Here is a 16341-nt window from a genome sequence, read left to right as displayed (position 1 = left end):
AAGGTACACATTGGGTTTTAGTTATAAGAAGAGAAGGTGGTCCAACATATTACTTTGATAGTTTTGGTGTAGAAACTTCACCTTTATTTTTAGAAGAATATGTTGATCTAGGCTCTAATGAAAGAATACAACAATACGATGAACCTTATTGTGGGGCTTATTGTTTATATATGATCTATCTTATTGATAGAGGATTTAGAATTAAAAGTGCTTTGAATATTCTAGTTAATCAATGTAAATATCCAGGAATATATAATGAGTGTTTTTGTTTAAGTTGTAGTAGAGGTGGTGATAAAGATAAGGATAATTTTAATGATAATGTTAATGATCTACGAAGTAGCTTTGCTAATAATGATAATGATAATGATAATGATAATGATAAAGATAATGATAATGATAATGATAATGTCAATCTCAATGATAATGATAATGTTAATGATAATGATAATGTTAAAGATAATGTTAATGATAATGATTATGTTAATGATAATGATAATTTTAATGTTAATGATAATGCTAATGATAATGATAATGTTAAGGATAATGATATTGTTAATGATAATGTCAATGATGAGATTGTCTATCGGGGAAAAAGTTATAATCAGAGAAGTAGTCCTAATCTACGAATTAGTTATAATTCGAGAAGCGGTTTCACCGATCATGGGAATATATCACCCCCAAGAAATAATATAATCCAAACAAATCCTATTGCTATTAATATAAATGATGATCTATATTCATGGTTAAATGATGATGATATAATTACTGAAGCCGCATTCCCAGAAAACTTTAGATGTATAATATCTGGTCCTAGTGAATGTGGTAAGACATTCTTATTAAAAAAACTAATTCTAGCTAGTATTTACTTTGATAAGCTATACATCATTGGACCTACTGGTGATCAGTACCATGGTATAGAAAGAATAAACCCAAAAGCAGATGTTGAATTTATTAAAGATATAAAAGATTTATCATCTCCCGATAAACTACCCAAAGACTTAAAGAAACTAATGATATTCGATGATGTTAGAGCCAAAGAACCAGTTATCAATGAATATTTTTGTAGAGGTAGACATAATAACTGTAATATGATATATCTTAATCAAAACCTGTGCTCTCTGGATAGGCAGAGTGTTAGAGAGAACTGTAATCTATTTATTTTATTTGAACAAAGAGGTAAAGTCCTTACATCTATATATCACGATTTCTTTAATAATTTTGAACTTAGTTATAATGATTTTGCTAATATATGTAATAAGGTATGGAAAGAGCCTTATAATTATATTGTCATTGATATAACTAAAAATAAAAATATTAATGGTAAACTAACAATTAATTGGGATAGGAAAATTTTGTAGTTTAGTTTAAGTTAAGTCATAAAGAAAAAGACTAAACTAGATGTAAAGTAAAACTTAATACATCACCATTAAAGTCTATAGGTCTTCCATGCTCATCTTTAATTTGAAATTCTATATATTCTATTCTATCTTTAGTTACATTTTGATATAAGATATTAGTTGGTATAATATTTATCAAGTAACCTCGTGGTTCTGTTAGATTAAAAGTATATAGTATGTCTGTATCTTTACCATTATCTTTAGCTCCAGATATAATATTGCAATGAATGTTAATAGTACTAAAACCCATAATATCACTAATTTTCTGAGATTTATATCTACCTTTTTAATAAATAATTTTTCTAAATCCTGGTAATGAGGCTAGTGCGTTTTCTATATCAAAGCTGAGTGCTCCTTGTTTTATTTCCATTAAACATTTCATCGTATTCTTATCAGGTTCTATTATAACATTACCATCAGTTTCTTCTTTTATTAATTCTGCTATGTCAGTTAACTCATATGCTCCCGGTGCAATAGTTGAATATAGCAATGGGATTCCTTTATAATTATGATTAAGTATAGATGTAATGTTTGGGCTTGAGGTAGAGATAGTGTTAAGGTTAGGGTCAGAGCTAAGAGCCTGAGGTAAAGCTTCATCATCTTCTATAACAGTACTAGCATATAAGAATTGATTATTTCTCCTCTTCACATTAAACACCGAATTATAAACAGATAATCTAATTAAACCTAATTTTGTTGTATTAAGTAAAGGTTCACTAAATTTAAACTTTTCTGTTGGTTTTAGCATTCTAAAGTTAAGTGTATGCTCTTCTTTAGTTTTAGTTAAAGCTTCGTGTATATTTTGTAGTTCATATAGAATCAAGTTGTCTGTCATTTTTTATCTAATAAATGTTAGATAAATTTGGATGCTATTTTAATATGGATGCAACTTACGGTTATAAAAATGATATACATAAAAGTAAGATTATAAAATATAAACCTAATAATCTAGCAACAATGAATACGGTTAATACCAATATTAATATCATTCTCAATAGAGAAGAGAATGATTTAAATTTACGTGATTCATATCTAGAGATAGAGTTTGTTGTATCAGATGATGCTGGTGGTGTATTTGCTAATGATGCTAATATTAGATTAGTTAATTATGGTGTGACGGCATTGTTTAGTTCAATTAAGCTTGAAACTAGTGGTGGTAGGACTATTGAATAGATAGATCATTGTCATCCTAAGCTATTGATTTATAAGTTATTAACTAGTACCGATGATGAATATGAGAGTGGTTCTGTTAGAAATCAGGGCAATAGAGATAGTCAACTTAATGGTGACCATATTGCTGCACAACGAGGTCATAGGTATATGATGATTAAGATGAGTGATCTATTTGGTTTTATAAATGATTTAGAAAAGATTATATATGGTTTAGGATTTAAACTAATATTAAAAAGAAATAATAATGATAGAGCTCTATTTAGAGTTAATGCTAATCCTGGTGCAGTTGCTAATGATGGTAATATAGAAATTAGAGATATATCATGGTGTGTGCATAGTATTGATCCTAGTAATGATAATAGAATTACTGTGCAAAAGGGTTTAAGTAAAAAGAATAATGTAGACTTTAGTTATTATGATAGAAAGACATTTTATAAGAATGTGCCCAGTGCTACTAACTTCTTGTTTGATCTAGGTATGGAAAGTGGTATGGAAAGACCACAATATATAATAGTTGGTTTTGAAAATAATAATGTTAATGAACAAACTCATGATGCAAGTACATTTGATGTAATGAATGTTACTGAATGTTATTGTAAGATTGGTAGTGAGTTTTATCCCGAGGATAGAATGAATATTAATTATGGTACTAATAATTATAATGAGGCTTTTAAAGAGATTGTTAGCTTTAATAAAGATTATAATGGGCTACCACATAATATAAAACCATATATAAATCATAGAACATTCAAACGTAATTATAGAATATATGTATTCGATACTAGATATCAAAAGGATCATATATGTCCACAACCAATACAACTTAATTTTAAATTTAGTGCTGCAGTTGCAGATGTTATATGTCATGCATTAGTATTAACTAGAAAGGTTATTAGTGTGAATAGTGATGGTAATAAGATGGTTGATATTATATCATAGATATAATTTAAGTCATGGATATAACTCTAGCGATAATTATAATTTTAGATATAACTCTAGCAATAATTATAATTTTAGTTATAACTCTAGCGATAATTTATAATTATAGTATAATAAAGTTATTGTTATAATTATATACATAACCATATACTTATACTTATACTTATAGCTAGTCAGCTCTAATTGTTACTCTTGTTAATACCTAACTAATTCTTATTAGTATTAACAAAACCTTTAGCATAAATAATGTCTAATTTCGTTTTATTCTCTAGAGCCAAGCCTCTAGCTTCAAGCTTAACCTCGGGCTTGGGTTTAACCTTGGGCTTAGGCTTGGGCTTAGGCTTAATAACAACAAAGGGATTATATATTTTAACTTCCATTATTTTTTATATATAGAAATGAGTCTTTTAAATAAGTTCAAAACTAATTCATATTGTGTTTGAGGTAGACATTATAGTAGTACTGTTAATATAAGAGGACCTGTCACTTCAAAAGGTACTAAAATGTTAAAAGGTAATTGTGTTTTATCTAGAAGGAATAAATCAATGACAGTATCTGATGCAACAATAGAAGCAGAAGGACTTAAAGATTTCTGTAAAAGTGTTGGTAGGGCTACAGTTAATTTTGGAAAGAAAGTTGCTAATAATCCAGTAAGAGCATTAGAAATAGCAATTAAAATAGGAAGTGCAGCTGCATCTAGAAACCCTAGAGCTGCTTTATCAGCCACACCTGATTTATTTAAATTTGCAACTACTGGTGAAGGTATAAAAGTAGGACAAAAAGGAAGAGGGTTATACTTAGGTACAAAGAAAAGATAATTATTTGATTATAATTATGATTATATTATGTTTATGATTATGATTATAGCTATGATTATGATTATATATTTATCGATAAATATTAATACTAATATTATTATTACTAAAAACATTGTTATTACTAAGCACTAATATCTTTAATCTAAAAAAATACTCAGCTTGTTTTTCTTATTCTTCCTATAATCCTCATATAATTTAACAAATTCATTATACTCATCTTTATCTATTTTATTATCATTCATTGATTTAGTATATAGTTTAATAAACTTATCAACTGTTTACTTAAAATATACATTTGTGAATACTTTATAATTTTATTTCTAATTTTAGTTTTAATTGTTTTTGATAATGAATCACAAACAGTTGCTGTAGCGAAACTGTTGGTATAGAATAAGCTAATCCTATACCTGTTAGTGAAACTGATGTTGTTGTTGCAGTTGTTGCTATTGATGATAATGCTATTTCTGTTCTCTCAGCTATGTTAATATAATTCTTATATCTACTTAACTTCTTATTATAGTTATTAGTTTCAGTTTCATAATAATTTCTAATATCTTTTATAATGTTAATATTGTCGTTAAATTTATTATTAGCTTGAATCTTTTCGTTTATCAGTCCTTCTGATACTGATGACAAATCTGGATATAGTAATCTCTCACTCGGTGCTGTTGGATTGGTCTTTGCTTTGCTTATTTTCATTAGTAAAAATTCTTTCTATTTCTTTCATTGTATCTTCTTGATTAAAACTATAATGCATCTCAAGTCTGTCTTTCTCTTTATTATCAAGTAACTTACTTTGTAAAAGTATAGCCATTATATATTGTACTATAACACCTCTAAGAGATTTATTGTATTCTTTCATTTCTCTCAGACCGTTAGTAAACATTTCATCTAAGTGTATGTTAGTGATATTCTGATTAGATTTATTATTATCAAATTCTTGCTTTAATTGATTATATTTAGAGATAGTATCTGCAGCAACTTTATTACAAAACTTAACAGTATTTCTGACTTCATTTGTTGATTCAATAAACTCAATAATTAGTTCTTCATTAACTTGTGTTTCATTTAGTTGTAATGTTTTAGTTGTAACTTTATCAAAGTCACCCTTTCTTAGTTCAGTTATGTTTCTACTTAAAATGTTTTTTTATTAGAAGAGGATAATAAGTTATTGTCACAATACTCTTTATTAACAACATCTTTTTCATCTATCGGAGGATGTACATTTGTAATTTTATAGGTATCCTTCATATCAATATTATCATTATCTTCTAGGAATAACCCGCGAGCCTTACTTAGTGTTAAGTTGTTTCCATTCCCTATATGACGTTTCGCTTAGTTAAATCTATTTCTTGTCATTATTTATATTAAGAAATATATTTAATGATTCCAAAAACTTATTGTTAGATTTAAAATCAAACTCAGATTTTAATAATTCCTGTTCGTAATATTTACCTTCTATTATCTCACCATTAATATCTCCTTTTTTATAAGTTGGTGGTTGTGTTTTTAGAACTTCATTAACTTTAAACAACTCTCTATTCCAATTTGAAGTGTAACCTTTAGAGAAGATATTACGTTTATCTACATTTCTAACATAATCACCAACTTTAAATTTTGGTGTTGCTTTGGTAGAATTAATCTGCGACGCAGTTCCACTGATATAGTATTTAACTTTATCAGGGTTATTAGAAGCATCAATTGTTGTCATATTAATTGTTGAATGAATGTTATTGTTATATGTTACAACAGCATCATTTAATATATTTACCCAATTACCATCACCGTTGATGAACATTGGTTTATTTATAATGTGTAATAATGTTCTATTAAATCTCTCTATAAACACAGCCTTTAAATCACTATAAGTAGAATATAGCTCTATCCCTGAAGCGGCTTTGCCGGTTCCATATTCTTTAAGTAAAGATTTAAATGTTTTATTGTAAAACTCACTACCTCTATCTACCCATAACTTTTCTGGTTTTCTAGGTTCAGAGCCACCTTGTGGATGCTCACTTAATACTATTTTAAAACCATTAGTTATAGATAAACCAGATTTATTCTTTAATGGAATAGCCCATGCATATTTTGTGAATATATCTATAACTGTTAACATAAACTTATAATTATTATTGTATTTACTTAGAGATGACTTATCAATTAAATCAGCTGACCATGTTTCATCTTTATATAGTGGTATTATTCTTTGTCTTTTAAACTTTGCTATTTGAGGACTGAATATTTCTTTAGCTAGTTGTTGTTGTTGTTTTTCCACATTTTTTATGAACGTAGTCATGGTTTCACCTGCTTGCCATAGTTAAAAACAAAATTATCTAGTTGGTTTTGATTAATAATATTCATAGAAAATAGTTGCTTAGATATATCTAGCATTTCATCATATAACCCATCATGACCAGCTTTTGTTTCTAGTATTAATAATTCTAGTCTTTCTACTAAATTATTTGGGTTGCCATTTAATCCCCTGTCAAATATATCATCTCTTACCTCCATTATACGTTTAACTGTCCTATATCTACCGCGTTTCTTATCCCCTTTTCGTAAATCGTATCTAATATCCTTTAAAAACTTTGTTTTGATCTTCCTCAACCTTATCATCATATGTTACATTTGATTTAGTAAGAAAATCAGTAAATCCTTCTGAAAACTCATATACATTATCCCTAACTAAAAATGCACCCTGCTCTAGAGTTATATCAACACCATTCATTTTATATCTCCTACTAGGTAAATCTACGAGTTCTAATTTTAATTGAGGATTAGTTTGAGCTCCCATGTCATGAAGAAGTTTGGCTGTCTTTGTATCAACAAAAACTGGTGCTATATCTTGAGTTTGCTTTATGGTCCCCTTTAACGTTTCACCCATCTTGGAAGCAGTTTCATTAAACTGGGAACCAGCTTGCTCGATCTGCGAAGCAGTTTCACCAATCATCTTAGTTTGTTTATCTAACTCTGGATTTTGCCAATCTATTGCTCTTAATGTTTGTTCACTTAATGCTAGGTTCTGTTCATTCTTTGCATTTAGTGTTTTAGTTAAAGGATTAAATAACTCTTCTATTTCACCATAATATTCTTGTTGTTTTAATTTATCTTCTAATCTATTCTTTCTGTTTAGTTTTTCTAGGTAGTTTAATTCTATAAGTTCATCTAGTTTAGTCATTTTATATGTATTGAAAAATTATAATAAGAGTAAAAAATGGATAATAAAAACAGCTTCTCTCTTAATCTAAAAAGATGTTTAGCTTGTAAAAGACGTTGTAATACTATAGATGAGTTTATTGATCATATTGAGGAACCAAATCATGATGATTAAATAATTTCAACTTATTCTAAATATATAGATGGGGCTGGGAATATAATAAAATTTCTAGAATATAATAAAAATATATTAGCTGGAGCTACAGTATATAAGAATACAATCATGGGAGACATTATGGAAAAATATATGGCTCAGATATTGATTTATAATATACTAACTACCAACCATATGGATGTAATGAATGAATTAGGTCTATAATTATTTGTTATAAAAATTAACAAAACTCATTATATAATATAATAGCAACTTCAATTAACTTTCTATCATCATTAAAGGTTAGTTCTAGAATATTATTAACCAGTAGGTCTTTGTCTCCATCTAATGATCTAGGAAGCAGTTTCACTGATGCTTGGCGGACAATTTTTATTAAATCTCTTTTGAATAGATATAGATTCTCATCATGAGGATAGCTTTAAATATTATTTACATAAAATCTTTTATCATCAAATGTGTTTAGACTAATCTTACTTGTTTTTGTTGTTGTCATGTTATCACCAACTTTTTGTATTCTACATTGATCTACTGTTCTCTGTGTTTTATTCATTAATGCATCATAATAATCTATTATTATGCTTCTTTATTACTTTTTCTTTGGTGTTTTTAGAATATTTTTGAAGCTATATGTTTAGGGGGATAATGCTATAAATTCCTCAATAATCCTACTTCCCAGCTCGTGCTTAAACTTGCCGGGGACTTTATTATTAGTTTTTATAGGTATGTCTAGATTACTTAAGTCCATATGCTCATCACTAACTTTACCTTCACTATAACTTAATACGAAACTGTCCGTATCCATATAGTGAAGTGTTAGATCTTTGAGGGATGGTTGTAGAATATTATAGAATACATCATACATGTGTAATTTACTTAGTGCTAAGATAGTAACACCTACATATACTGGAGAATCATATTCTATTTTTTTCTTTGGCTATTTTTTTTTGGCTATAATCTCTATATCTAGTTATATTCTTAAATGTTGGTTTACTTACACTTTTCATTATCTTTTCTTCATTATGCAAGAACTTGCTTGGAAAGAAGTGTAGAGGATTCATGCACATTCTTCCATATAATGAGTTATTCATTAATTTCCTTACATCCTTTTCTGCTTCAGTTTTAGCTGTTGCTCTTTTATTTGTATTGTTTTGTATATAATTGCTATATATATAATCTTGTTTAAATTTAATTACTCTATGTATTTTTGTTACTTTTACTCCCATCTTAACATAGAACTTTAACATCCTATAATGAACCATATATTCTGTTTTGTTGTTTTGGTCTAAGACTAATTTCTCTGATCTGTGAAGCAGTTTCCCTGATCTTGCCTTGCCCCCATCTCTTTCTCTGTAACCTAATTCAATATCATTTATCTTTCTCTTATTAGGCATTAGTGCTAACTGTTCTGTTCTCTCTTTACATTCATTAGTATAATCAATATCACAAACTATATAGTAACCATGATCACTATCATCTGGATTATTCAATATTGTATCAAGAGTAGTAGTAGTAAACTGGAAGTCCTTATAAGGTAACTTTTGTATCATTGCATAACCATATAGGTTGTTTGCGTCTATGTACCATATATTTCTATTAATAACTTTATCATTAGTATCTGCGAACGAGCTTTGCTAGTGGCTAGCCAAGCAGGTTCCCTGACTAGTTTTAGTATTAGTATTAATATTAGTATTAGTATTAGTATTAGTATTATCATTAATATTGGCATTAGTATTAGTATTACTATCTGCGAAGCAGGTTCCCTGATTATTTATATATATCCATCTCCCATTATTCCACATATACCAACTCTCTTTGCTCCAACAAAATCATCTAGCATTTGTTTATCTTGTAATGTATCTAATGTTACACCGCTTGACATTAACCAACAATCAAAACTATAACCCGGGAGACTAACGTAATGTAGAGGATTGAGCTTGAATTCTTTCATACTTAGTTTAACATATTCATTCATGCAATAGTCTAATGTTTCCACATTTTGTGAATACTCTATAGTTAGATCTTTACCAGTTTTATTACTGTTTTCATTATTAAAATTATCTACTTCTTCTTGTGTTGGTAATTTATTATGTAGAGAGGATTTAAAGTCTTCTATTTTTAGATTACCTATAACTTTTTGGTAATCATCCAAACCAAAGTATTCATATGGATATAATGTTTTAGTTTTACATCCATATATCTTTGCCATTTGATCTAGAGACATAGCTAGGAAGTTATAGCTATCTAAGAATTTGAGACAACCAATGCTAAACATCTTAGACTTACCAGCAGCTAGGGGTATGTTATCTACTTTTCTTTTATCATTATTCTGTTTAAAGAGTTCACTGTATAGTAGGTTGAAGTCATAGCCAGAGCCATTATGGAATATTACTTGAATGAAGTTTTGTTGTTTGTATCTTAGATTACATATTTTACATGGTGGTCCTCTATATTTACCAGTTTCATGAGAATGATCTCCTACTTTATTAATACATGTTTTACTGCAGATATGACAAGTGTTATTAGTTTCATGATATAATTTATCTTCTTCTGTGAATATCATCTTTTCATTATGTTTGAAATTATTCTCAGCTTCTGTTTCTAACAGATCTCTAGCAAATCTTTTGATGCAGCCTAGACCGAAGTAGTGCTTGAAGATACCTTGCCAGGTGTAACCCACAGCCATTGGAATATGTTCAGCTATTACATATTTTAAATCATTAGTTGAGACTTCAACAATGCAACATTCTATATCAGCAGTTATAATATTTTTTATATTCTGACGTTTGTGTTCATTTACAAAAGTAAAATGTTTTTTCTTAGGACAAACAATCTCTGGTTTGAATGAGGTGCTGCATTCGTGTTTACCATATTTAATTTGTGAGTTAAACCAATAGGTACACCTATCACAATAATATTATTTAATGTTGTTTTTATTTGGTCGTTCTAAGAAGGTTTCTTTTTTTTATTAGGGCACAGTGTTCTATTTGACCATTAATCCAAACTAGTATTCTTACATCTTTTCTATCTTTATTAAAATCATCCACTTAATTAATTAATTCTATTTTACCATTACCACAAGGTGTGTATACCCAAATATTAATATTATACAATTCCTGTATTCTTATTATATAAGCAAAATCATCTTCATGTTGTTGTCTTGGTTCAACTAGTTTATCTACATATTTATTTTCTCGAGTTGCATGGTGTGGGGCGGGATGTAGCCAAGCAGTTATAGTTAGTTGTAAGCAATTGTATTTATAACTACGTATATTTAATATCGATTGAGAGTTTTTGAGATCAGGAGGTAAATCTATATAACTACCAATAGATGCTTTAGTTGGTTCAATGTTTAACTGAATACTTCTTATTCCAAGAAACTCAAAATCATAACCATAACCTTCATATATTTCCTTTTCGAAATCTAGCCACCGATTGAAGTCACCATATTCATATATTGCATTATTATTAATATAATCAGTATTGAAAAATATTTTAGTAGTTTTAACTTCTTCTTTGGTTCTCTTCTTATAATCACATTCAGCCGTGATCTTATATTTAAAACTCTTAACTTTACGAAACTGGTAACAGTTTTTAATTTCTTCCTAAGAGTAATTAGTTGCTTCATCTATATCTTCAATGTAATTCCCACCTTTATCAGTAATATAAAACTCTCTCATGTTCTGACTTTAGTTTATATCGAAGTCTTCTGTGTTTTCTAGATACATGCGATTGTGACTATATGAATGAGTAGTTTGAGCTACTTTACTTCTAAATTCTTCATGACATTCTTTACATTCATACTTAACTCTGGTGTAGATATCCTCTTCAGTTTTAGTTTTAGGTTTGGTGGGTGGTTTAGTTTTAATAATATAATCATCTTCATCCAATTTATACACCCTCTCCGAGATTTCTTCTTCTTCAGACTCAAACATTTTCTCCAATTGTTCCTTATGTTTGAGATCGTATGATTGATGCCTGTATAAAGCCTTCTTTGATTCAAAGGATAAATTACAGACATCACAGAAGTTTATGACATTTGTATTTGTTGACTGAGACATGATGTATTTTTTTAGGGAAATAATCAAAAAATAATTTTTCGAAAAATGAAAATGAAATGCAATAAGTGTATAAATAAACCTCGGAAAAAAAGTTGTAATAATTGTAAAGAATTAGAATATTCTTGTTATGTATGTAAAAATATGGTTAAGGTTAAAGATTATATAGAACATTTGGGATATCACTATTCTGATCCTGATCAATATCTAACGTGTAGTTTGTGTAATGTTTATAAACATATATCGTTATATAGATTTAGAAATAGGAAATGTAGACTATGAATTTATCTTCATAGATATAGATATGGTCATACTAGAAATCAATTCAGAGAGCATGTTTATAAGTATAATATTCAAGAAGACATAGAAAAACACTAATCACTGTGTTTCCACCGATCTCAGTGTTTTTGACTGTATACCCATCACAGTGTGTCCCATATACAGTCTCATAGCAGGGATTATCCTTTTTAAGAACTGTGAATTTGGTTTTTTTTATCTCACTTAGTTTCATAGTAATTCATCAGAATCGGGGGACGTTCGCTGGAGTCAGTGAGGAAGGAACCCCAGACCTTCCGTTTGCTAAAGCAACTTAATTAGACTCGATGATTTAACCACTACACCAAGTGAGGCAGAAAGTTTTATTTTTAAATTGATTAAATATTGATTAGGGGATATATGAAAATTTTTATTATTTTAATATTTCTTTCAATTTTTGTTCAAGTTTTTTCGCAAGGTGGTTTTACGTGCTTTTTACACAGTCTCATCTGCGAAGCCGTTTCACTGATTAGTTTTATACTAGTATCTGGGATACGTTCACTGGAGTCAGTGAGGATAGAACCCGAACTATCAGTCTGATAATGGTTAATTACCAGCTTAACTCTGTACTAGTGGCTTGCACTAAGTGAGACAAGAAATGATAGATTTAAAATATAAAAGAAGTGAATATAGAGCTAATATATAGTAGTGGATAAAACAAGGATTCCAACAAACAGTAAAATTTGGCCCGATTCGACATGCGCGATTAGCTTTAGGAGAAAGGGACAAATTTTACTGGTGGTTGGAATCCTTGTTTTATCCACTACTCCACGATCTATGTCATAATTTTAGAACACTTACTATCTGGATGACCTGATCAGATCCCATAGCAGAGTATGGGCGGTTTGGATGATCTGTGGTCTGATATTGGCGCCTAGATCAAAATGAGTATAACCTGGGTCGAGGTGTCACCCCTACAAAACGCTAAAAGGTGTAATATTTGATGTGAATTTGACTTAAAAGTGTAATATTTGCGCTCAATGCGATGACAACGGTGAAAAAATTTTTAGCAATGAAAAACTTTTCACAGCTACAAATCGAAATTCTTACAAAAATTCACCGCTAAAATCAACGCTAATCTTACAAAATTTCACCATTGGAATAGTTCAATAGAAAATGCAAGAAAAGCGCTGAATATTCAGCAACCTCGTAACCTCGTAAGATTAAAAAATATATAATGTATGTCGAACATGATTTCGATCGAGGATCACCTTATGGATAAATAAATAGCTTATTGATAGAAGATAAGCATAATAGCCAAATATGTTTTGTTTTTTAACCATATCTGTGGATATTAGTTTTTGCACTCTATATTTTAAACCGCAACTGCAATAATTAAAGATTACGAAAAAAATGAGGCTTCTACACTTTTTCCTTGGAAGCAAGCGAATGATGGAATAAAGTTTTGTTCAAAGAAAGTTCATTTTCTTTGAGTCTATGAGTTACTAGGAGTTATATGAACTGATCAAAACTCACTTTCAGATAGCCCATTAATGAGCTCAGCAAACCGAATAGCCCGATAGTTTTTAAAAGTGCAGTATCTGCAGTTTCTGATCAGAGCACATTTTTTGGTCAGGTTGGTCTGCATTCCCGGAATGCGACCCAAATTTGGTCAAATCAGAGCAGCCTTATGACTCACGCCTAATTAGGGTCGGGGTAACCTGAGCCAAGGAAAACTATTTTTTTAAATTGGAGATTTTTTAAGCAACACAGGCTAAGCTAGGGCCTTGGGACTCGTGTGTGGCCCAGAATTTGGCTCGACCTTAGTTCAGGGGGCGCGTTTAAGTTTCGCAAAAATATTTCCTCAACTGTGCATCTTTCAGCCCATAGGTTAAGGCTCCAGACGCAAACAAACTCTCAGATCATTATGTGGCACACGCGGGTTATAGTGCCACCCAAATTTAAGGTTCTGGAAAATTTTATGAGCAGCACGATAGTGTGGATAATTGTCGCACAAATATGTCCGAACAATATCCGCTTGTCTCTGACATGGTTTGATGTGAAGACAAAGTCTTGAAATGGTCTGATCAGAGGTCTGTTGGGTCTGGCATCGACTGATCAGAGACAGCTATGGTCGAACAAAGACCACACTATTCTCTGGGTCGCGTGAAGCTAGCTCGGATCAGAAGTAATTTTGGTCTCCCAGGTTGAGGTGCCATCCGAAAGTGACCTCTGATCAGACCATCCCAGACCAAATTGCCCATTGATCGGACTGAAGTGCGGCCGATCTAGATGTGTCTCTGATCAAATACTCTTTTTTGTTGCTTTTTGGCAGAGCCAATATCTCTCATTAAAAAATTTCAGAAAAAGCGCTCAAAATGGTCTCTGATCAGACCCCATTGCACTCAAAGTCTTCTTTGATCAGACTAATTTGCACTTGAAGTTACCTCTGATCAGATCAACCCAGACGGAAATGACCTCTGATCAGACTATAACCATCCTGAAGTGACCTCTGAGACCCTCTCCAGATTGAAGTGGCCTCTGATAATACGAATGTGCGCTCAAACCAAATCCCAGACTCTGTAACTTTGATTTGGAAACACGCCGTGTGCGTCTGACACCTCAACCTGGGCTGACAGGGTCTGATCAAAGGACGAATCTGGAACTGATCAGAGTTAGCTTTGTTTTGGCATCTTCAACTGAGAACACACCGTATCGCCTATTTGCGCTTATAAACCCTAGTGGTCGACAAATTGAAATCTTGCAGGAATCTAGCTAGACGGGAATGCTGGCAAAAACATAGTTCCAATGATATTTTTATTTTTCAGGGAAGAACCAAACCATTATATTGGAAAATCTGAAAAAAGTCAGCTTCAATTCGACTTCAGTAGATTTTCCTACAGTTGGTTAATTTTTTCAGCTCCACCAACCACCGAATGCAGCCAGGTAACCAGGAAAAAAGAATTCGGAGAGCTTAAAACCTTGCACAAAGCTTGCTTGATTAATCCATAAACCAATATTCTGTGTAGCTGGATTCAAAATCTTGCAAATGAAATATAACTGGTATGTATTCCCTTGCTTGCACAATTCTTGCAAAAATTCGGATTCTCGGGTCAAGGTTTGGCCAAAAAAATAATGTAAGATTAGCGACAAATAGCGGTGAAAAAAACTTTTTTTTCACCGCTAAGCGTCCTGATCGTTTAGCGTTGAACGCAGTGAAAGCGGTGAATTTTTGTAAGATTTGGGGTTTTCAGCGGTGATTTTTTGTAAAATTTGGGATTTTTAGCGGTGAAATTTTTTTTCATAGCATTCACCGGATTTCTTACGAAAAAGAAACTGCCCTACACAGATTCAAACCTATCACCACCTATATGTCTACATTTTCTTATTCCACTGCGCCATCTGTCACTTACTTCAATGCTATTTCATGTTAATTTAATATAGGCGTTAAATTTAGCGGCAAATATTTATAAGATTTGGGATTTTAGCGATAAAATTTTTCACCGCATCCTGGTATAGCACTGAAAAATTTTGATGACAGCGGTGAAAAATTTTCTTTCACCGCTTAAGCGGTGAATTTTTTTTCACCGATTAAAAGTTTTTATCACCGCATTCAACGCATTGAGCGCAAATCTTACACTTTTGTTCAAACTCACCGCAAATCTTACATCTTTTAGCGTTTTTTAGCGGTGACACCTCGACCTGGGTTCTTCTATCACTAGGGAAGCTAGCACAGACGAAAACCGCGACATGGGAAGTAAAGAGATGAAGTAATTTGGTAGAAAATAGTGACCTGAAGTCCTGTCCAGCTGCCATGGATGAGCAGATGAAAACAGAGTAGTTGGCAGACTGGAGATATTGACTCAGACTCTCAGCTGCATCTCCCAGTGAGGACACACAGTGACTTAGAAACACTTGCTTCACGTCACTGCCTCCACTCCCTCCTTCCATCTCGAACTGAAGGCTTGCAATTAATTAAATAGTCTTCTCTGATAACGGAGAACACCTGTAGAGCACAACGGGACTGAGCGGGAAGCAAAATCTACAAAAAATATGGGAATTAACTAATTCACTTTCCACCCGTGGAAATTTTTTTGCTTCCTTTTCTATGTGTGAATAAATTAATGCGTGTTTGTGCATTGATAATGGCTGTGCAGCCCAAAGAGCAAGTTCGGTAATGCGCATTCGCACATAATGTTCCGACGCCTCTCTTTCGCAATCTTGGTGAATCTTTCTCAATAAATTTTATAAAGTTCCAACCCATCACATGCCAAAAAAGTTATCAAAACTTGAAATAAAATGGGTTTAACCAAGAGAAAATTTGTTGTAAGATAGTTTTGCTGCTCCCCGAGAGAACAGGCCTATAGATTATC

General features: G+C 31.1%; 1 protein-coding gene across 3 annotated transcripts in view; it reads right to left on the bottom strand.

The window, feature by feature from the left end:
• The window catches only part of LOC142335469 (uncharacterized), a 37440-nt gene that overhangs the window by 14832 nt on the left and 6267 nt on the right, over positions 1-16341 (bottom strand). The window contains exon 2 of one of the 3 annotated variants that reach the window (XM_075383982.1): positions 15762-16010. In XM_075383982.1, the coding sequence (XP_075240097.1) occupies positions 15762-15919 (158 nt within the window). In that variant the 5' untranslated portion in view covers positions 15920-16010. The remainder of the gene's footprint in view (positions 1-15761; positions 16011-16341) is intronic. The other 2 variants (XM_075383983.1, XM_075383984.1) reach the window with 2 other exon arrangements.

This window comes from Convolutriloba macropyga, chromosome 2, assembly GCF_964194025.1.
Source record: "Convolutriloba macropyga chromosome 2, txConMacr16.3, whole genome shotgun sequence".
Classification (NCBI taxonomy): domain Eukaryota; kingdom Metazoa; phylum Xenacoelomorpha; order Acoela; family Convolutidae; genus Convolutriloba; species Convolutriloba macropyga.
Note: the sequence above shows the minus strand (reverse complement) of the source record. Positions and strands in the feature narration are given on the sequence as shown.